At 39.6% G+C, this 24,117-nt stretch overlaps 1 protein-coding gene across 1 annotated transcript; it reads left to right on the top strand.

The window, feature by feature from the left end:
- Positions 1 to 22,514: 22,514 nt before the first annotated feature.
- LOC100587500 (olfactory receptor 1B1) lies at positions 22,515 to 23,503 on the top strand. The gene is given in 1 exon segment (XM_030816470.1): positions 22,515 to 23,503. A coding segment is annotated over 1 exon segment (954 nt). The 5' UTR covers positions 22,515 to 22,549.
- The last annotated feature ends 614 nt before the right edge of the window (positions 23,504 to 24,117 follow it).

Here is a 24,117-nt window from a genome sequence, read left to right as displayed (position 1 = left end):
CCTGACCTAACTGCTTTTGGTGAGAAAGACCCCACCTGTGTGAGGCTGGCTCAAGTGACAGACTTCCTGAGCCTCACGGCCGTGCTGCTTATATTGAAAGACAGCATGTGGGGTTGGATAACGTTTTCTCGGAATTCATTGGTCATCAAGCTAAAACAACTAGAACATCTTATGCCACCAGTCACTTTCCCATCTCCCAGTGTTAGAAGCAGTCCCTTGCTAGACACTGTTCTTAGAACTTTAAAATATAATAAGCAATAGGGTTAAGACTTTAGATCCCAGGCCTTGAAACTTTACTCTTCTGTCTGGAGCATCCTTAAGTCTACTTGTGTATGACCCTCGCTTCTCACTCAGGAAAGCCACCAGGGCATATATATATAGAGTTAGCTATTAATTTTCTTACAGTTGTAACACACAAACATTAAGCAAACCAGATCGATATTTTTATTGTTAAAGCAACTTTCTATTTTTATTTTTTATTTTATTATTATACTTTAGGTTTTAGGGTACATGTGCACAATGTGCAGGTTTGTTACATATGTATCCATGTGCCGTGTTGGTTTGCTGCACCCATTAACTCGTCATTTAGCATTTGGTATATCTCCTAATGCTGTCCCTCCCCCCTACCCCACACCCCACAACAGTCCCCGGAGTGTGATGTTCCCCTTCCTGTGTCCATGAGTTCTCACTGTTCAATTCCCACCTGTGAGTGAGAACATGTGGTGTTTGGTTTTTTGTCCTTGTGATAGTTTACTGAGAATGATGTTTTCCAGTTTCATCCATGTCCCTACAAAGGACATGAACTCATCATTTTTTATGGCTGCATAGTATTCCATGGTGTATATGTGCCACATTTTCTTAATCCAGTCTATTGTTGTTGGACATTTGGGTTGGTTCCACGTCTTTGCTATTGTGAATAGTGCCGCAATAAACATACCTGTGCATGTGTCTTTATAGCAGCATGATTTATAGTCCTTTGGGTATATACCCAGTAATAGGATGGCTGGGTCAAATGGTATTTCTAGTTCTAGATCCCTGAGGAATCACCACACTGATTTCCACAATGGTTGAACTAGTTTACAGTCCCACCAACAGTGTAAAATGGTTCCTATTTAGCCACATCCTCTCCAGCACCTGTTGTTTCCTGACTTTTTAATGATGGCCATTCTAATTGGTATGAGATGGTATCTCATTGTGGTTTTGATTTGCATTTCTCTGATGGCCAGTGATGATGAGCATTTTTTCATGTTTCTTTTGGCTGCATAAATGTCTTCTTTTGAGAAGTGTCTGTTCATGTCCTTTGCCCACTTTTTGATGGGGTTGTTTGTTTTTTTCTTGTAAATTTGTTTGAGTTTATTGTAGATTCTGAATATTAGCCCTTTGTCAGATGAGTAGATTGCAAAAATTTTCTCCTATTCTATAGGTTGCCTCTTCACTCTGATGGTAGTTTCTTTTGCTGCAGAAGCTCTTGAGTTTAATTAGATCCCATTTGTCAATTTTGGCTTTTGTTGCCATTGCTTTTGGTGTTTTAGACATGAAGTCCTTGCCCATGCCTATGTCCTGAATGGTAATGCCTAGGTTTTCTTCTAGGGTTTTTATGGTTTTAGGTCTAACATGTAAGTCTTTAATCCATCTTGAATTAATTTTCGTATAAGGTGTAAGGAAGGGATCCAGTTTCAGCTTTCTACATATGGCTAGCCAGTTTTCCCAGCACCATTTATTAAATAGGGAATCCTTTCCCCATTTCTTGTTTTTGTCAGGATTGTCAAAGATCAGATAGTTGTAGATATGCGGCATCATTTCTGAGGGCTCTGTTCTGTTCCATTGATCTATATCTTTGTTTTGGTACCAGTACCATGCTGTTTTGGTTACTGTAGCCTTGTAGTATAGTTTGAAGTCAGGTAGCATGATGCCTCCAGCTTTGTTCTTTTGGCTTAGGATTGACTTGACAATGTGGGCTCTTTTTTGGTTCCATATGAACTTTAAAGTAGTTTTTTCCAATTCTGTGAAGAAAGTCTTTGGTAGCTTGATGGGGATGGCATTGAATCTATAAATTACCTTGGGCAGTATGGCCATTTTCAGGATGTCGATTCTTCCTACCCATGAGCATGGAATTTTCTTCCATTTGTTTGTATCCTCTTTTATTTCATTGAGCAGTGGTTGTAGTTCTCCTTGAAGAGGTCCTTCACGTCTCTTGTAAGTTGGATTCCTAGGTATTTTATTCTCTTTGAAACAATTGTGAATGGGAGTTCACTCGTGATTTGGCTCTCTGTTTATCTGTTATTGGTGTATAAGAATGCTTGTGATTTTTGTACATTTATTTTGTATCCTGAGACTTTGCTGAAGTTGCTTATCAGCTTAAGGAGATTTTGGGCTGAGACAGTGGGGTTTTCTAGATATACAATCATGTCATCTGCAAACAGGGACTATTTGATTTCCTCTTTTCCTAATTGAATACCCTTTATTTCCTTCTCCTGCCTAATTGCCCTGGCCAGAACTTCCAACATTATGTTGAATAGGAGTGGTGAGAGAGGGCATCCCTGTCTTGTGCCAGTTTTCAAAGGGAATGCTTCCAGTTTTTGTCCATTCAGTATGATATTGGCTTTGGGTTTGTCATAGATAGCTCTTATTATTTTGAGATACGTCCCATCAATACCTAATTTATTGAGAGTTTTTAGCAAGAAGCGTTGTTGAATTTTGTCAAAGGCCCTTTCTGCATCTATTGAGATAATGATGTGGTTTTTGTCGTTGGTTCGGTTTATATGCTGGATTATGTTTATTGATTTGCATATGTTGAACCAGCCTTGCATCCCAGGGATGAAGCCTACTTGATCATGGTGGATAAGCTTTTTGATGTGCTGCTGGATTCGGTTTGCCAGTATTTTATTGAGGAGGTTCATCAGGGATATTGGTCTAAAATTCTCTTTTTTTGTCGTGTCTCTGCCAGGCTTTGGTATCAGGATGATGCTGGCCTCATAAAATGAGTTAGGGAGGATTCCCTCTATTTCTATTCATTGGAACAATTTCAGAAGGAATGGTACCAGATCCTCCTTATACCTCTGGTAGAATTTGGCTGTGAATCCATCTGGTCCTGAACTTTTTTTGGTTGGTAAGCTATTAATTCTTGCCTCAATTTCAGAGCCTGTTACTGGTCTATTCAGAGATTCAACTTCTTCCTGGTTTAGTCTTGGGAGGGTGTACGTGTCGAGGAATTTATCCAGTTCTTCTAGATTTTCTAGTTTATTTGCATAGAGGTGTTTATAGTATTCTCTGATGGTAGTTTGTATTTCTGTGGGATCAGTGGTGATATCCCCTTTATCATTTTGTATTGCGTCTATTTGATTCTTCTCTCTTTTCTTCTTTATTAGTCTTGCTAGTGGTCTATCAATTTTGTTGATCTTTTCAAAAAACCAGCTCCTGGATTCATTGATTTTTTGAAGGGTTTTTTGTGTCTCTATTTCCTTCAGTTCTGCTCCAATCTTAGTTATTTCTTGCCTTCTGCTAGCTTTTGAATGTGTTTGCTCTTGCTTGTCTAGTTCTTTTAATTGTGATGTTAGGGTGTCAATTTTAGATCTTTCCTGCTTTGTCTTGTGGGCATTTAGTGCTATAAATTTCCCTCTACGCACTGCTTTAAATGCGTCCCAGAGATTCTGGTATGTTGTGTCTTTGTTTTCGTTGGTTTCAAAGAACATCTTTATTTCTGCCTTCATTTCATTATGTACCCAGTAGTCATTCAGGAGCAGGTTGTTCAGTTTCCATGTAGTTGAGTGGTTTTGAGTGAGTTTCTTAATCCTGAGTTCTAATTTGGTTGCACTGTGGTCTGAGAGACAGTTTGTTATAATTTCTGTTCTTTTACATTTGCTGAGGAATGCTTTACTTCCAACTACGTGGTCACTTTTGGAATAGTTGTGGTGTGGTGCTGAAAAGAATGTATATTCTGTTGATTTGGGGTGGAGAGTTCTGTAGATGTCTATTAGGTCTGCTTGGTGCAGAGCTGAGTTCAATTCCTGCATATCCTTGTTGACTTTCTGTCTCATTGATCTGTCTAATGTTGACAGTGGGGTGTTAAAGTCTCCCATTATTATTGTGTGGGAGTCTAAGTCTCTTTGTAGGTCTTTAAGGCCTTGCTTTATGAATCTGGGTGCTCCTGTATTGGGTGCATATATACTTAGGATAGTTAGCTCTTCTTGTTGAAATGATCCCTTTACCATTATGTAATGGCCTTCTTTGTCTCTTTTGATCTGTGTTGGTTTAACGTCCATTTTATCAGAGACTAGGATTGCAACACCTGCCTTTTTGTGTTTTCCATTTGCTTGGTAGATCTTCCTCCATCCCTTTATTTTGAGCCTATGTGTGTCTCTGCACATGAGATGGGTTTCCTGAATACAGCACACTGATGGGTCTTGACTCTTTATCCAATTTGCCAGTCTGTGTCTTTTAATCGGAGCATTTAGCCCATTTACATTTAAGGTTAATATTGTTATGTGTGAATTTGATCCTGTCATTATGATGTTAGCTGGTTATTTTGCTCATTAGTTGATACATTTCTTCCTAGCCTCCATGGTCTTTACAATTTGGCATGTTTTTGCAGTGGCTGGTACCGGTTGTTCCTTTCCATGTTTAGTGCTTCCTTCAGGAGCTCTTTTAGGGCAGGCCTGGTGGTGACAAAATCTCTCAGCATTTGTTTGTCTGTAAAGTATTTTATTTCTCCTTCACTTATGAAGCTTAGTTTGGCTGGATGTGAAATTCTGGGTTGAAAATTCTTTTCTTCAAGAATGTTGCATATTGGCCCCCACTCTCTTCTGGCTTGTAGTGTTTCTGCCAAGAGATCAGCTGTTAGTCTGATGGGCTTCCCTTTGTGGGTAACCCAACCTTTCTCTCTGGCTGCCCTTAACATTTTTTCCTTCATTTCAACTTTGGTGAATCTGACAATTATGTGTCTTGGAGTTGCTCTTCTCGAGGAGTATCTTTGTGGCGTTCTCTGTATTTCCTGAATCTGAGTGTTGGCCTGCCTTGCTAGATTGGGAAAGTTCTCCTGGATAATATCCTGCAGAGTGTTTTCCAACTTGGTTCCATTATCCCCATCACTTGTCACTTTCAGGTACACCAATCAGACATAGATTTGGTCTTTTCACATAGTCCCATATTTCTTGGAGGTGTTATTCATTTCTTTTTATTCTTTTTTCTCTGAACTTCTCCTCTCACTTCATTTCATTCATTTGATCTTCCATCACTGATACCCTTTCTTCCACTTGATCAAATTGGCTACTGAGTCTTGTGCATTCATCACGTAGTTCTCATGCATGGTTTTCAGCTCCATCAGGTCCTTTAAGGACTCCTCTGCATTGGTTATTCTAGTTAGCCATTCGTCTAATCTTTTTTCAAGGTTTTTAACTTCTTTGCCATGGGTTCGAACTTCCTCCTTTAACTCGGAGTAGTTTGATCGTCTGAAGCCTTCTTCTCTCAACTCGTCAAAGTCATTCTCCGTCCAGCTTTGTTCCATTGCTTGTGAGGAGCTGCGTTCCTTTGGAGGAGGAGAGGCACTCTGATTTTTAGAATTTTCAGTTTTTCATCTCTGTTTTTCCCCATCTTTGTGGTTTTATCTACCTTTGGTTTTTGGTGATGGTGACATACAGATGGGGTTTTGGTGTGGGTGTCCTTTCTGTTTGTTAGTTTTCCTTGTAACAGTCAGGACCCTCAGTTGCAGGTCTATTGGAGTTTCCTGGAGGTCCACTCCAGACCCTGTTTGCCTGGGTATCAGCAGTGGAGGCTGCAGAACAGCGGATATTGGTGAACAGCAAATGTTGCTTCCTGATCATTCTTCTGGAAGTTTTGTCTGAGAGGAGTACCTGTCCATGTGAGGTGTCAGTCTGCCCCTACTGGGGGATGCCTCCCAGTTAGGCTACTCAGGGGTCAGGGGCCCACTTGAGGGGGCCGTCTGTCCATTCTCAGATCTCAAGCTGCATGCTGGGAGAACCACTATTCTCTTCAAAGCTGTCAGACAGGGACGTTTTAGTCTGCAGAGGTTTCTGCTGCCTTTTGTTTGGCTATGCCCTGTCCCCACAGGTGGAGTCTACTGAGGCAGGCAGGCCTCCTTGAGCTGTGGTGGGCTCCACCAAGTTCAAGGTTCCCGGCTGCTTTGTTTCCCTACTCAAGCCTCGGCAATGGTGGGCGCCCCTCCCCCAGCCTCACTGCTGCCTTGCAGTTTGATCTTAGACTGCTGTGCTAGCAATGAGTGAGGCTCCATGGGTGTAGGACCCTCTGAGCCAGGCACGGGATATAATCTGCTGGTGTGCCATTTGCTAAGACCATTGGAAAAGTGCAGTATTAGAGTGGGAGTGACCCAATTTTCCGGGTGCCATCTGTCACCCATTTCCTTGGCTAGGACAGGGAAGTCCCTGACCCCTTGTGCTTCCCGGGTGAGGTGATGCCTCGCCCTGCTTTGGCTCATGCTCAGTGCGCTGCACCCACTGTCCTGCACCCAGTGTCCAACAATCCCCAGTGAGATGAACCTGGTACCTCAGTTGGAAATGCAGTAATCATTCATCTTCTGCATTGCTCATGCTGGGAGCTGTAAACTGGAGCTGTTCCTATTCTGAAATTTTCTTTTTTTGTTGTGTCTCTGCCAGAATACAATACATTGATCCTTATTTTTTTTAAGGAATAATAGATATTTAATTAGCCTAGTACAGAGCTGGGGGAATGCATTAGCTAACTGATTGTGAAAACAAAGGACATAAGGAAGAAAAAAATGGATTTATTTCATACATATTTACTCTTGATATATAAACACTGTTGGAGAATGATAGGAAAAATAGAGCATTTCATTTTCTTAGGGAATTAGGGTTAATGAAATAAAGGTTGTCACCCACTGTCCGTTTATTCAGCCATTCTTTCTTGAGTGCTTGCTTTGGGCACCATGCTAGTCAGTGGGTACAGATGTGAATTTATCACAGCCTCTTCTCTCCTGTAGCACAGAATCAAATATGGGGATTGAGTTACACACAGTGCATCGTAGCAACAGCTGAAAAACCTGGATTCGCTTTGACTGTATGATATCTACAATTACTGTATCAGTAACAGTGGCAGCAACAAAAACAATTATTTGTTTCATTGATCTTTTGTATTATTTTCTTTATTTCAAGTTCATTTATTTCTGCTCTTATCTTTATTATTTATTTTCCTCTACTAATTTTGGGTTCAGTTTGCTCTTGCTTTTCTAGTTCTTTAAGATGCATCATTAGGTTATTTATTTAAAGTTTTTCCTCTTTTTTGATGTATGCACATATAGCCATAAAGTTCCCTCTTAGTAATGCTTTCACTATATTCCACAGGTTTTGGTATGTTTTGTTTCCATTATCATTGACCCACTGGTCATTCAGGAGCATATTGTTTAATTTCCATGTGTTTGTATAGTTTCCAAAATTCCTCTGGTTATTGATTTCTAGTTTTACTCCACTGTGGCCAGAGAAGATGCTTGATATTATTTCAATTTTTTGAATGTTTTAAGACTTGTTTTGCGACCTAACATATGGTCTACCCTTGAGAATGATCCATGTGCTGAAGAGAAGAATGTGTCTTCTGCAGCCATTGGATGAAATGTTTTGTAAATATCTATTAGGTCAATTAGTTTTATAGTGCAGATTAAGTCCAGTGTTTCTTTGTTAATTTTCTGTCTGGGAGATCTATCCAATAACCCATCATTTTAAACTTATGATAACCTAACACTGATTGCATAAACAAACAAACATGCAAAAAGAAAATGAATAAAAACTCTACACTTTAACTTTGTCCTCTTGCTTTTAACTTTTTGTTTGTCTCCTTATGTCTTATTGTGCTATGTCCTGAAAAGTTGTTGTAGTTATTATTTTTGATTGGTTCATCATTTAGTCTTTCTACTTAGGAGAAGTTTACACACCACAATTATAGCAGTGTGCTGAAAATAGAGTGTTGAATTCTCCAGCTGTTATTGCAGTGGAATCTCTCTCTTTAGCTCTAATAATATTTGCTTTATATATCTGGGTACTCCAGTTTTGGGTGCATATGTATTTATAATTGTTATATCCTCTTGCTGGATTGATCCTTTTATCATTATATAATGACATTCTTTGTCTCTTCTTACAGTTTTTGTCTTGAAGGCTATTTTGTCTGATGTAAGTACAGCTACTCCTGCTCTTTTTTTTTTTTGGTCTTCATTGACATGGAATATCTTTTTCCATCCCATTATCTTCAGCCTAGGTGTGTCTTTTAGGTGAAGTATACTTCTTATAGGCAGAAGATTATTGGGTCTTGTGTTTTTTTTCATCCATCCAGCCACTTTATGTCTTTTGATTGGAGAGTTTAATCCGTTTACATTCAGTGTTATTATTGATATGTGGGGACTTATTTCATTTTAAAATTTGTTTTCTGGTTGTTTTGTGGTCTTCTCTTTCTTTTTTCCTTCCTCTGTGTCTTCCTTTCAGTGAATGTGGTTTTCTCTGGTGGTATGCTTTTATTTTTTGCTCTTCATTTTTTGTATATCCATTGTATGTTTTTTTGATTTGAGGTTACCGTGAGGCTTGCAAATACTATCTTATAACCCATCATTTTAAACTGATGACAACTTAATGCTGATTGCACAAACACACAAAAAGAAAATGAATAAAAACTCTACACTTTAACTTTTCCCCTTGCTTTTTAACTTTTTGTTGTTTCTCTTTATGTCTTATTGTACTGCCTATTTCCTGAAAAGTTGTTGTTGTTATTATTTTTGATGGGTTCATCAGTCTTTCTACTTAAGAGAAGTTTACATACCACAGTTATAGTGTTATACTAATCTGTGTTTTTTCCTCGGTGCTTACTATTACCAGTGAGTTTTGTACCTTCAGATGATTCCTTCTCACTCACTAATATTCTTTTCTTTCAGATTGAAGAACTCCCTTTAGCACTTCTTGTAGGACAGGTCTAGTGTTGATGAAATCTCTCGGCTTTTGTTTGTCTGGGAATATCTTTATTTCTCCTTCATGCTTAATGGATATTTTCACTGGGTATACTATTCTGTACTATTCTAGGGTAAATTTTTTTCCTTCAGCACTTTAAAAATATCATGCCACTCTCTTCTGGCCTGTGAGGTTTCCACTGAAAAGTCTTCTGCCAGTTGCATTGGAGCTTCATTTTATGATTTTTTTTTCTCTTGTTGCTTTTAGGATCCTTTCTTTATCCTTGACCTTTGGAAGTTTGATTATTAAATGCCTTGGGGGTAGTCTTCTTTGGGTTAAATCTGCTTAGTGTTCTATAACCTTCTCGTACTTCGATGTTGATATTTTTCTCTAGGTTTGTGAAGTTCTCTGTTATTTTCCTTTTGAATAAACTTACTATCTCTTTCTGTCTTTCTACCTCCTCTTTAAGAGCAAAACTTTTAAACTGGCCCTCCTGAGGCTATTTTCTAGATCTTATAGTGCGCTTTATTCTGTTTTTTTTCTTTTATCTCCTCTGACTGTATTTTCAAATAGCATATCTTCAAGCTCACCAGTTCTTTCTTCTGCTTGATCAATTCTGCTATTAAGACACTCTGATACATTCTTCAGCATGTGAAGAAGCATTCTTCAACTCTAGAATTTCTAGAATCTTCAGCATTCTTCAACTCTAGAATTTCTGCTTGATTCTTTTAAATTATTTCAATCTCTTTGTGAAAATTATCTTACATGATTCTGAATTCCTTTTCTGTGTTTTCTTGAATTTCTTTGAGTTTCTTCAAAACAGCTATTTTGAATTCTTTGTCTGAAAGTTCATATATCTCTGTGTCTCTGTGATTGGTCCCTGGTGCCTTATTTATTTGGTGAGGTCATGCTTTCTTGGATGACGTTGATGCTTATAGATGTTCATTGGTGTCTGGGCACTGAAGAATCAGGTAGTCATTGTAGTTTTCACATTCTGGGCTTGCGTGTGTCTGTCCTTGGGAAAGCTCTCCAGGGAAGGGACTTGAGCCCTAAGGCCAATCATGGTATGGTTTTTACAGACTCATAAAGATATCACCTTGGTGGTCTTGGAAAATATCTGCAAGAATTCTCTGGATTACCAGGCAGAGACTCTTATTCTTTTCTCTTACTTTTCCCCAAACATATGGACTATCTCTCTTTCTTGCTGAGCCACTTGGAACTGGGGATGTGGTGATGCAAACACCACTGTGGTCGTCACCACTGGGACTATGCTGGCTCAGACCTGAAGCCAGCACAGCACTGGGCCTTGCCCAAGGGCCTTCCCTTCAGGGTGACAAGTTTACCCAGGCCCATGCATGTCTAGATATGCTATCTGGAAGCCAAGGATTAGAGTTCAAAAGCTTAGCAGTTTACCTAATGTTCTATTCTACTGTGGCTAAGCTGGCACTCAAACCACAATACAAAGTCCTTTCTGCCCCTTCCTCCCCTTATGGCAAGCAGAGGAATTTCTTCCTGTGGCCACCACTACCACTGGTCCATGGGGCCTCTGCCAGGCCACTGCCAAGTTTTGCTTAAAGCCCAAGGGCTCTTCTATCAGCTTGTGGTGAACGCTGCTAAGCCTGAGACTCACCATTCAAGGCTGTGAACTCCCCACTGGCCCAGAGCAGGTCCAGAAATGCTATCCAAGAACCTAGGCCTGGACTCAGTGACCCCAAGAGCCTGCTTATTCCTCTACCCCACTGTGGCCAAACTGGTACCTAGAGCGCAAGACAAAGGCCCATTTAGTTTTCCTCTCTGATTTTCTCAAACAGGTGGGGCCTTTTATCACAGCCACCACAGTTGGGAATGTGCTGGATCTCCTCTGAAGCCAGCATGTCTCAGACCCCAAGGCCCACAGTGTCCTCCCTGGGTATTGCTGGTGCTTATTCATGACCCAAGGGCTCTTTAGTCAGCAGATGATGAATCCTGCCAGGACTAGGTTCTTCCCGTCAAGACAGTGGGTTCCCTTTTGGCCAAGGGTATGTCATCCCGGAGCTAGGGCCTGGAATGGGGGCCTTACAATTCTGCCCAATGCCCTATCCTGCTGTGGCTGAGTTGGTATCCAAGATGCAAGACAAAGTCCTCTTTACTCTTCATTCTCCTCTCCGTAAGCAGAAGGAAGGAGTCACTCTCATTACTACAAACTGCACTGCCTGGGTTTGGAAGAGGTATGGCGCCAGCCTTCCCTTAGCTGTGCCAGCTAATCTCTCCCTGGGTCATGTGCCACCCTAGTTCATTGGCTTTAAGCCCAGGCTAGCACTAGGAATTGCCTAGGAATTACAGTCCTTGTGTCCTAAACTGCCTTTCAAGTTTACCTAGAACCCAAGAACACTTCAGCCCACAGTGGCGAGGCTTGCCGAGTAACTCAGGTTCTCACCACTGGGATGAGTGATTCCCCTCCAGCAAGGGCTGGTCCAAATACTCCATTCCTGTGCAGGTACTAGCTGAGTCCAGCATGGCTTTATTCTCTGCTGTGACAGGGCAGCACTGAGTTCAGTGTAAAGTCCCTCAGTTGCTGTGCTCTCCCTCCCCACAGTGCACTTATTCTCTCTCCTTGCAGCATGACCACTGCTGGGGGATCAGGGAGGGGTGGCATCAGGGATTCAAGACTGTCTCTCCTGCCCTTCTAAATAGCCTTCTGTGATATGGAGTTAAAACCAGGTACTGTGCTTACTCACCTGATTTTTGGTTCTTGTATCAGTGCTTTTCTCTGTGCAGATAGTTGTTAAAATTAGGTGTTCCAGTGAGGATGGTGGGGGAGGAACAAATGGTGGAGGCTTCTATTCTGCCATCTTGCCACACATCCCCATTCTTTTATCAACAAAAACAATTATTATCTGAGCCTTTTACTACATGCCAGGCACTATACCCACACTTCAGGTAAAATATTCTAGTCCTTACAAAAATCTTTTATAAAACATCAGATGTTGTTAGCACTTTACATATAAGTAGACTAGAGGTCAGAGATGTTAAGTAATTGCCAGATTCACAGAATGTATAAGTGTTATAGCCTAGAATTATATTCAATTTTGTTTGTCTTCAAAGCCCTGCTTTAGGCGATTACATCATGACTTACTTATTATATCATAGGAAGAAGATAAAGTGATGACTGTGTGAGTGATTAGGGTAATGATACACAAGCGTTTGTCATCTGGGGTACCTGGGCATTAAGTTGTCTTCTCTACCCCAATAGGATCAGTGGCATGGAGACATTGGCAGAGACTCGTGGTACTTTTAACCTTCCCTTGAGAGTATGGCAATGCTTGCCTGATCTATGAGGTGGCAGGCATTGTACCTGACCTCCACCCAGGTGGCTCTAGAGGAAAAATCTCTGGGGCCCCACAACTCCTAAATCTCACCTAGCCTCACCAGCCCTGATTTCCTGCTCTGTCTGCTGAGTATCTGTCCTTCAGCACCATGGCCAGATCTCTGAGGTTTAAGAGGAGGCTGGAGTCACACAATCCAGAGTCACAGAGTCCTTTCTTGCCAGGTGAATGTGTGGGTGGGGAACTAGCCTTCATTCTCCATCCTGTTTTTCCCTGACAAATTATTGTCTTTCTCTATCAATAACCTGTCTCTCACTCTGGATCTATTCCTGTTTAACACTATCTTTTCTCCTTTATGCCTTCATAGCCATTCCCTTCTCTCTCCTCACTCTACCCTCTCTTTTTCTATCCTTTCTTCTTTCTGTTCGCATTCTTGATGTTCTATTTTTCATACCTGCCTTCATTACTCTTTCCTTTACACCACTCCCAACCTTCTTTTCTGCTTTCCTTCTACTCTGTCCACATTCCTACCCTTCTCTCACTCATCATCTGTGCGCCCTTCTTCTTTTCCTGAAAATCTTTATTTCTGCTCATTATCTCTGCCCTAATCATTTTCTTTATTCTAATCCCCAATTATGCTCTTCTCTCTTCTCATTTCAAAGATCTTTCTTTTTTAAAAAATTATATTTTTCATTGACAATTACAATTTGTATAGATTTATAATATACAACATGATGTTGGAATTTGCATACATTGTGAAATGGCTAAATTGAGCTAATTAACATGTGTATTATCTCACGTACTTATTTTTTTGTGGTGAGACTACAAAATATACTGTCAGTGATTTTCAAGGATACATTGTTGCTAACTATAGTCACGATGTTCTATAAAAGGTCTCTAGAACTTATTCTTCTTATTTAAGTGAAATTTTGTATGTTTTGATGACCTCTTCCCAACCCCACCCCCTGGGAACCAGCATTCTATTCTTTGCTTCCATGGGTCCTTATGCTCTTTCAATTCTCACATTCAGTGTGCATTCTCCTTCCATCCTGCATTTCCATTCTTACTCTTTCTCCACCACTTTGACTTCTTTGTTCGCTACTGCGTTTGTTCTTTCCTCCATTGTGTCTTCATTTCTATGTCTGTAACCCTTGCCGTGACTTTCAGTTATCTCTTGAAGAAAGTCACAAAATTATTTTTGGAAACTTGGAACTTTAGAAAGGAAGGTTTAGGAGAAACACTCAATTAACAGTAAATTCTACCTTTCAATAATTATTTTTTGAAAATTTGTCACATATATAGAGCTTATTCACACATATACACATATATGCACACACACACACATTATGTCATATTCACCATTATTATCCAGAAAGCCAACTGTTTTTTGAGTAACATGGAGGGAGGTTTTGATATTGGCCCAAAGTGCTTTGATGTATTATACCCTGTTATGATTTTGTTACCTGCTGAGGAATATTTTCATGCCCTCATCCCAGCCCGGACCTCACCTAAGGCTGAAATGGGACCAACTCCAAATAAGATTCACAAGCCCCTTTGCTTATATTTATTATATCACTTATTGTTCTGTTTTGCATCTAATGTTTATTCTTCTTTCTCTCCATGCTACGACTTCTTTATGGCAGGGTCTTTGTATGATGTGTCTTAATGTCCCATCACAGGTAAGACATAAATATTAGTAGGACATATTAATCAATAAATGTATGGATAAATACATGAATTATCTTCTGGATCATGTGACTACCTAATGTACTTAATCTAGCCAAAATTAGTTTCTGGGAACCATAGGCAAATTCAGGTATTCAGAACAATTCTCTCCATGCCTTCTTTTCTCTCTTCTCTTGTCTATCCAGAGGCATAGATTCCTGTTGCCAAGCACTATTTAAAATAACAATTGTGCTTTGTGAGGAAATAGTTATTGGCAATTGCTCTTATAAATTGTTTGAAATCCACAATACGATTGATTCATGGTGACTAAATCTTCATTTCCCGCCCACTCCATACCCCTTCACCAACTTTCTTGCTTTTCCTCTGACTTTTCTTCTGTCTCCTTTTATTTTCCAGTCCCTGTTATTCTCTCTGGATCCTTCAACTATATTATTAGCCTTCCATTATTTACTTAGCTTCATTAGGTATTGTATTTTCAACAAGAACTGTAGAATAATCGGCATTAAGTTGATCAACGAGGATCTAGAACTGGACATGTTCTTCTGGTTGGCTCTTGGGGAGGCTTCATGGTGAAGGCAATGGGAGAGGAAGTAAGGAAAATATATAGAAGAGAGATAACCACTTGGAGGGAGGAGGATAAAATTAATAATTTTATAGTATTGTAGAGATTAGACAAAAGCAAATATCTAGAAGGTGGGGGATAGTGGGTAATAATAGTAAAGAAGGAAAATGAAGAAGGGTTGAGAGAAGTAGTGATCAAGATTTCCAATTCTTTGTGTTAAAATTCCAGTTCTGCCACTGACTAGTTCTACAATAGTAAGCAAGTTGCTTAATTTCTGTATGCTTCAGTTTCCCCATTTGTAAAATCAGAAATGGTACCTGCCTCACAGAACTGCAGGTTTCACGAAATCATGCACGTGGAGTGCTTCGTACAGTGTGTGGCACAGTAAAAGGGCTCAAAAAATGTTAGCTTCTTATTCTACTACTCCTGTTGTTATAGATCATTGTGTATGGGTGAAGACTGTTCATTTATAACCTTGGAAGCAAAAATATACTGAAACTGTACTGAATTTGTTGATAGATTACAAAGTATAAATTATAATTTTTAAACAATAATAGGCATTTTATTTAATTCTTCCAACAACTTTGTGAAAGTAGTTCCCATGTCCACTTTATGGTTGAGGAATCAGAGATTCAAAGACAAGTCAAAAAACGTACTCACATATGCAAGTTAGCAACTTAAAGCACAGAAACATACACTTATATAAGCTTAGACCCATGTTTTGTATAATGGAAATCAGTAAACAACCCAAATACATATCACAGAGAATGTATAAATACATTGTGATATGTTCATGCAGAGGGCTATTATATAGCAGTGAAAAATAAATGAACCAAAGCTATATCCAATAATATCAGTGAAGTAATATGATGCTGAGATCTAAAGACATGTCCACCTCAAGTTACTTAAAGCTTGTTATCCTTTAATGCATTTAAGATCATCTCAAACTTGACAATATTCTTTTTGGAATATCTATAGATGTATCAAAATAATAGATGTATATAATATATAAACATATTAAGAAGAGTAAGAGGATGATTAAATCAAGATTCTAGAGGTTGGTTACCTTAAGCAGGAGGTAACAGGGTGAGGTGATGAAAAAGGTCTATCTAAGTAGATATGAATTATCATCAATGTTCTTGTTTCTTTGTTGGACAATAAGTTGATGTGTGTTTGAAACCAAGTGAGTAAGCAGGCAAGCAGGTTATAATCGAACCAGTGTAGTGTAGCATAAACCAAAGCTTATGATTAGTTAAATTTTGGGCTTCTGAGGCTGGGGAAATAAAGTCAGTTATGAGCCTTCCATCTCTTAGTCTTGCTGAAGATTTCTCCCTTCTATTCCAGAGCTCTGTGTAAACTTTTCTCCTGCTCTAGATCCCTTCAATCAGCTCAAACTAAAAGCTGCCATGAGAAGCTCTCTGTAGAACTTGCTATAGTGAGACAAAGAACCAGAAATGATAATTGGAAATATGGGTCCTACCTGGGGTCAGGGAAAGACCATCTAGGGGAAAGTGCACAGGCCTGATGATTATAATTCACAAGTATTGTGACCTTTTCTTTTTTCATAAGGTCTTGGCAAATTGTTTTGGAGATAAATCTCTGATTATCTTAGTTCTCGGTTAGATATTACCTAATTCTGGGTTCTCCATAATGTACTAGCTTGAGTATCCTGGTGCTGAATGTGTGATGTGGATGTTATTTTGAGTTAGAAAGGTATGCTTAATCTTAGAAGGCATCGATAATAAAAACTACTAGAAAATAAAAGGTCTTATATCTTCATTGCTATCCTTGACTTTATTGTTTATATTTTTAATAGGAAAAGCTTCACAGTGTAGAAAAATGCATAGGAACCGAAACAATGAACTACATATACTAAACTCCCAACTTCAACAAAACTTAAATTTTGCCTTTTTTGTTTCAGCTCTCACCTTGAAAAAATTGACTGCTATAGATACAATTAAAGCCCAAACTTCTTCTCTTTCCTATTTTCCTAAAGAAACCTATATCCCAAATAAGCTATTCATTATTTTCATGCATGTTTCTAGAATTTCACTATATGTGTTTTATAAAAATGATGTAATTCTCTTGCATGTTTTACAACTTTATATCTGTTGTTATACTTTTCTATCATTTTGCAACTGGCCTTTCCCAGTTAACATTATGTCTTGGAGTTTTACACTCCGTGCATGTTGTTTTGATTTCAAATGCTGTATAGTGTGAATAAAACAGAAGTTAAAATATGTATGTACAGTTATAGCACAATATTTAACTGAATTACCTATTCTTCATCACTGAAGAATGCCATCACTGTTATATACCACAATTTCTATAAATTGTGAGTTTGTTTTTGGGATTGTCCATTTCTGTATCTGTATATCCATTTTTTAGCTACATATTAGGCCACAAAATGAATCTTAAAAAACTTCAAAGAACTAACCTCACAGAGATTAACTTCTCTGGCCAGAATGCTATTAAATATAGAAACTGGTAACAAAAAGATAGTTTAAGAAAACGTTTGCAAACTAAGAATGCAGTACAAAATATTACTTAAGGCCTTAAAGAAAGCTTGAGGGAAGGGCCAAGTGCAACTCCTGCCAGTTCATGGAGAAAGAGAAGACTGACTTTACCAAATTTGTTGGGAAAAAAATGTATGAGTTTTCCTTAGACTAACTTTCCTTGGACCCAAGGATATGGTACACGAGCTGTGTCATCTTGCAAATCATTCCACCTAAGAGAATTTCTTGCTAGAGTAAGGCAATCCTAGAAGAAGCTTAGAAGGGTGCAGTCAGATGTCCAATGTAAGGGAGGGGGCTCTAAGGGATCAGACAGGGTTCGAATTAGTCTTATCTGGGAAGAATGCAGTAATAGTTACCTATAGGTGGTCTCAAATGGGCCAATATGATGCTCCACAAGAGAAAAGAGTCAGTATTTGTAACTTCTACCAGCTCTATCATTCAAAGAGACCTTACCTTTCCGTTTCCCTTCTTCAAATCAACACTGCAATAGCCAGAGACAGAAAAGGATGTATAAGATGGTGCAATGATGAAGACAGTCACATCCCTCTTTCCCTAATGCAGGTTTCTGGATGAAAATATAAACCCTGCTGGGGAAGAAAGCACAGTTTAAATTGCTTGATAATTGAAGTTTTTATGTTCTAATGTGTTGGAATTTTAGTACCTAAAAATGAGACTTTTCAAAAAGCAGTCGTGTGAAAAAAGTTACCTCTTGCTTTGCCTCTGTTAAGTTCAGCTTCTTCCAAAAATACTCGCTTAACAGAAGATGTTCTCTTTTAATCTTCTCTACCTTATGAGAAATTTTGTCACTATTTGACAGATGAGAAAGCATAACTTGCTTAAGGTCACATAGTTAATAAATGGCAGATATGGAGTGAAGCTCCAGGTAAGTCTGACTCCAAAACCTTTGTATTAACTTCTAGACCACGGCCCTTTAGTAGAAAATCTCTTTTGTTTAGTTAACAAATGTTTAACGAGCACCCACTCATTCCCCAGCTCTGTGTTAGGTATTAGGAAGTCAGTGACGAATGTACATTGTTTGTTTGTTTATTTATTTATTTATTTATTTATTTATTTATTTTTGAGACAGAGTTTCATTCTTGTTGCCCAGGCTGGAGTGCAATGGCATGATCTCAGATCACTGCAACCTCTGCCTTCTGGGTTCAAGTAATTCTCTTGCCTCAGCCTCCCAAGTAGCTGGGATTACAGGCACCTGCCACCATGCTCGGCTAATTTTTTGTAGTTTTTGTAGAGACTGTGTTTCACCGTGTTGGCCAGGCGGGTCTTGAACTCCTGACCTCAGGTGATCCACCCGCCTTGGCCTCCCAAATTGTTGGGATTACAGGTGTGAACCACTGCTCCTGGCCAGTATATATGTGTACATATATATAGTGTGTGTATCTACATAGGTTCATATGTATATATGTGTGTGTATACACACATATTAACAGTGTACATTGGGAGATAGGCAAGTCAATATTTACGAAGTTACTCGAAAAGCGAAAAGTGCTCTACTAAAATGACTGTGCAGGGACTTGGTGAAGTCTCCAAGTAGAAATGAAGCCTGACTGAGACCTTCAACATGAGTAGCTTTTCACTTGTTGGCATGTGGCCCTAAGTTTGGGCCCTAAGAGGATGGGAGGATGTTCCATGAAAGAGAAAATAGCATGTGTAAAAATGTTTTTTATTTTTTCAATAGTTTAAAGGGATATAAAATTTGAGTTTGGTCATTATTTTCTCTCAGCACTTTGGAAATATTATTTCCTAATTTTCTGGAATCTCTTGTTGCTGATAAATCTTTTGTCAGTCTATTTGTCTTTCTTTCTTGTTGCTTTTAATATAACCTCTTTGAATTTTCTATTCACTGGTTTCCCTAACATAGTGTCTATGTATGGAATTTAAAAAATTTATTTTGTTTGGAAGTTACTGTGATTCTTCAATCTGAGGATTCATTTCCTTCATTAAGTCTGGCAAATTCTTAGTTTGTGTCTCTTCAATATTGCCTCTCCTCTATTTTCTCGTATACTTAATCTTGGACTTATTTTTTATTTTTATTTTTTTTATTTTTTTGAGACGGAGTCTTGCTCTGTCGCCCAGGCTGGGGTGCAGTGGCGCAATCTCGGCTCACTGCAAGCTCCGCCTCCTGGGTTCACGCCATTCTCCTGCCTCAGCCTCTCCCAGTAGCTGGGACTACAGGCGCCCGCCACCACGCCCGGCTAATTTTTTGTATTTTTAGTAGAGACGGGGTTTCACCGTGGTCTTGATCTGGACTTATCTTTTATTGTGTATATTTAATGTGTACAACATAATGTTTTAATGTACACATACATAGTGGAATGGTTACAACAGTCAAGCAAATTAACATATCCATTATCTCACATAGTTACCTATTTTTTTTGTGGTAAGAACACCTTAAATCTACTCTCGGCAAATTTCCATGATAGAAGTATACAGTGCAATATTATTAATATGTCCTCTTGCTGTACAGTATACCTCTAGACATCCATCCTACAAAACTGTAACTTTGTATCTTTTGACCTCTAACTATTCATTTTTTCCCCTCCCTGACTCCTGCTAATCACCCTTCTAGTCACTGTTTCTATGTATTTAGTTTTTAAAACGTAAGATTCTACATAAAAGTAAGATTATGCAGTATTTTTTTCTGTGCCTGGCTTATTTCACTTAACATAATATCCTCCAGGCTCATTTATGTTATCACAAAAAAGAGCAGAACCTCTTCCTTTTAAAAGGCTAAATAATATTCCACAATTTCTTTAGCCATTCATTCATTAAAAGACACTTAAGTTGTTTCCATATTTTAGCTATTGTGAATAATGCTGCAGTGAACATGGGAGTACAGATATCTCTATGAGGTGCTGATTTATTTTCCTTTGGGTATATACCCAGGAGGGGGATTGTTGGGTCGCCTGGTCGTTCTATTTTTAGGTTTTTAAAGACCCTCTGTACTGTTTTCCATAATGGATGCACCAATTTACATTCCTACTAACAATGTGCAAGTGTTCCCTTTCCTTCACTTCCTTGCCAACACTTGTTATTTCTTCTTGTTATTCCACATAATAACCATCCTAGCAGGTGTGAGGTGCTATCTCATTGTGATTTTGATTTTCATTTCCCTGATGATTAGTGATGTTAAGCACACTTTCATCTACCTATGGCCATTTGTATATCTTTGGAGGAATATTATTCAGGTTCTGGTATGGTTTGGCCCTGTGTCCCCACCCAAATCTCATCTCCAATTGTAATCACCACATTTCAAGGGAGGGACCTGGTGGGAGGTGATTGGATCATGGGGGTGGTTTCCCCCATGCTGTTCTCGTGATAGTACATTCTCACGAGATCTTATGGTTTTATAAGGGGCAGTTCCCCCTGCATTTTCTCTCTCCTGTTGCCTTGTGAAGAAGGTACTTGCTTCTCCTTTGCCCTCTGCCATGATTGCAAGCTTCCTGAGGGCTCCCCAGCTGTGTGGAACTGTGAGTCAATTAAACCTCTTTCCTTTATAAATTACCCAGTCTCAGGTATTTCTTTTCTCTCTTTTTTTTTTTTTTTTTTTTGAGATGGAGTTCACTCTTGTTGCCTAGGCTGGAGTGCAATGGCACGATCTCTGCTCACCACAACATCCGCATCCCGAGTTCAAGTGATTCTCCTGCCTCAGCCTCCTGAGTAACTGGTATTACAGGTATGTGCCACCACGCCTGGCTAATTTTGTACTTTTAGTAAGGACGGGGTTTCTCCATGTTGGTCAGTTTGGTCTCAAACTCCCGACTTGAGGTGATTCACCTGCCTCGGCCTCCCAGCTACTCTGGAGGCTGAGGCAGGAGAATGGCGTGAACTCAGAAGGCAGAGCTTGTAGTGAGCTGAGATTGCGCCACTGCACTCCAGCCTGGGTGACAGAGCGAGACTCTGTCTCAAAAAAAAAAAGTATGATTATTATATTTTCTCTAAATTTCTATCTGTGTTGAGTGGGTGTGTGTGGATGGTTGTATTAAGTACCTCATATTTCAGAAAGCCCAAATTCTCAAAATAATGGGAAGATGTACAGGGGTGTGAGAGCTTACCATGTTTGAGAATTAAGAAAAAATGTCTAGTTTAAAACATTGGGGCTGGGCACGGTGGCTCATGCCTGTAATCCCAGGACTTTGGGAGGCCAAGATGGTTGGATCACGAGGTCAGGAGTTCGAGACCAGCCTGGCCAACATGGTGAAACCCTGTCTCTCCTAAAAATACAAAAATGAGCCTAGTGTGGTGATGTATGCCTGCAGTCTCAGCTACTTGGGAGGCTGAGGCAGGAAAATCACTTGACCCCGGGAAGCGGAGGTTGCAGTGAGCCAAGATCAAGCCACTGCACTCCAGCCTGGGTGACAGAGTGAGACTCTGTCTAAAAAAAAACAAAAAAAAACAAACCAAAACACTGGATAGGTGACTCAGTATAATTTGAAGAGAAGTTAGGTACTAATAATGAAAGTTCCATACAAGACAGATTAAGCCATTTGGATTTTATTCTGAAGTCCCTGACTATTTAAACATGGAGTCACATATTGAAAGTTTTATTCCAGTATCAGTATGGAAGACCTATCAGGAGAGATAAGTAGAGAAACCATTAATGAGGTTGTAGAAATTAGTATTGGTTAGAGATGCTAAAACTTAAATAGTCATAGTGGACTAACAGCAAAGAATGGACATAAGGGAAAACATAGAAGTTAAGGAGTGATTGGATGTGGGAGATGATGCAGTAATTCCTTCAGTTTTTTGTTTGTGCATCAGGCAGATGGTAATGATAATGCCATTAACTAACACAGGGAATAAAGAGAAAGAACAAGTAATTTCATGACATTCTAAAGCAGTATCTCATCTAAGAGTTTATTGGTGGGGTTTTTAGGTTTTTCTAAATATAAGATCATGTTATCGGCAAACATGGATAATTTGGCTTCCTCTTTTCCAATTTGGGTGGCTTTTATTTCTTTCATTGTTCTAATTGCTCTGGCTAGAACTTCTATTACTATGTTGAAGAGGAGTAGTAAAAGTGGACATCTTTGTCTTGTTCCAGATCTTAGAGGAAATGTAAAAAAGTCACTATGTCGAAAGAATTGTTTCTTTGTATGTTGTGTGTTTTAATGGTATGTTATTTTCCATACAGGTTCAGAGAGAAGAAATCATGAGGATTGCAGTTGGGTGAGATGTGAATGGAAGGTAAGGAACTAGAGACAGTGAATATGGATAATTCTTTCATGAAGTTGGCCACTGGAGAAAGACAAGAATGAATGAGTTTTTCACTGTGGGAGGGACTTTAGTAGGGCTTGTGGATTAAATGGAACAAGTCACTAGGTGGGTGAAAAGGAAGAAATAAAGGAGAAAATAAATACATATTAAGGAAGCAAAATCCTAGACCTTAGGGAGGGAGTGTAGATGGTCAAAGTTGAATCTAGGTCTTTAACGATCTTCAGTAACGTATTAGAATTAAATAGAAATGTTATGTTCCCTGACATCAGACCCATGACTTTCTTTTTGACCTAAACTGTCTTTCAGGCAGGCTGACTGTCACTTATCATGAGCTGTGCCCCTAATGCTTCACACTCTCCGGTTTTCTTGCTCCTCGGGTTCTCGAGAGCCAGCATCTCCCACACTCTCCTCTTCTTCCTGTTCCTGGCTATTTACCTGACTACCATATTGGGGAATGTGACACTGGTGCTGCTCATCTCCTGGGACTCCAGACTCCACTCACCCATGTATTATCTGTTTCGTGGCCTCTCTGTGATAGACATGGGGCTATCCACAGTTACACTGCCCCAGTTGCTGGCCCATCTGGTCTCTGATTACCCAACCATTCCTGCTGCCCGCTGCTTGGCTCAGTTCTTTTTCTTCTATGCATTTGGGGTTACAGATAAACTTGTCATTGCTGTCATGGCTCTGGATCGCTATGTGGCCATCTGTGACCCCCTGCGCTATGCTTTGGTAATGAATCACCAACGTTGTGCCTGCTTACTAGCCTTGAGCTGAGTGGTGTCCATACTGCACACCATGTTGCACGTGGGACTCATCCTGCCTCTTTGCTGGACTGGGGATGCTGGGGGCAACGTTAACCTTCCTCACTTCTTTTGTGACCACTGGCCATTTCTGCAAGCCTCTTGTTCTGACACACATTCTAATGAGCTGGCCATATTCTTTGAGGGTGGCTTCCTTATGCTGGGCCCCTATGCCCTTATTGTACTCTCTTATGTCTGAATTGGGGCCACTGTTCTACGTTTGCCTTCAGCTGCTGGTCGCTGCCGAGCAGTCTCCACCTGTGGATCCCACCTCACCATGGTTGGTTTCCTCTACAGCACCATCATTTGGGTCTACTTCCAGCCTCCCTCCCAGAACTCTCGGCATCAGGACATGGTGGCTTCAGTAATGTATACTGCCATTACACCTTTGGCCAACCCATTTGTGTATAGCCTCCACAATAAGGATGTCAAGGGTGGACTCCGCAGGCTGCTTGAATGGGGGAAGGTAGACCCCTGATTAGCCTGCTGTGGGCCATATTGAATAGGTGAGAGAAGTCATGGGCATATTCTGAGCAGAGTTGGTTTTGGGGAGATCAGAGGGAGGGAGATCAGAGCTGGCGCGAGGGCCTAGATAAGGAACTCCAGATTTGGCTCTTGCCAATGTTGTGCTTTGATAGAGCCCTGAACATTCCAAGGCAAGGCAGCTTATTGGGTGAATCAAATGACCGATAAACGTCTTACCTGTGTTTCACAATATTGATTCTTCCTACGCATGAGCATGGAATGTTTTTCCATTTGTTTGTATCCTCTTTTATTTCATAACTTTGTAATAATTTTGGAAATAGGAAAGTGTAGGTTCTACAAATTTGTTCATTTTTTTTCCGGGTAGTTTTGGCTACTCATTGTTTCTGGCAATTTCATCTGAATTTCAGGATTGGCTCTTCCATTTCTACAAAATAGTCAATAAAAATTTTATAGGAATTGCATTGAATCTGTAGATCAATTTATGGATTATTGCCTTTTTAAGAATATTAAGTCTTCCAGTCCGTTATATGGATGTCTTTCTATTTATTTAGGTCTTTTAAATTTCTTTCAGCAATGTTTTGTAGTTTTCAGTGTACAAGTATTGCA

The sequence above is a fragment of the Nomascus leucogenys genome, chromosome 8, assembly GCF_006542625.1.
Source record: "Nomascus leucogenys isolate Asia chromosome 8, Asia_NLE_v1, whole genome shotgun sequence".
In the NCBI taxonomy this organism is placed as follows: domain Eukaryota; kingdom Metazoa; phylum Chordata; class Mammalia; order Primates; family Hylobatidae; genus Nomascus; species Nomascus leucogenys.
Note: the sequence above shows the minus strand (reverse complement) of the source record. Positions and strands in the feature narration are given on the sequence as shown.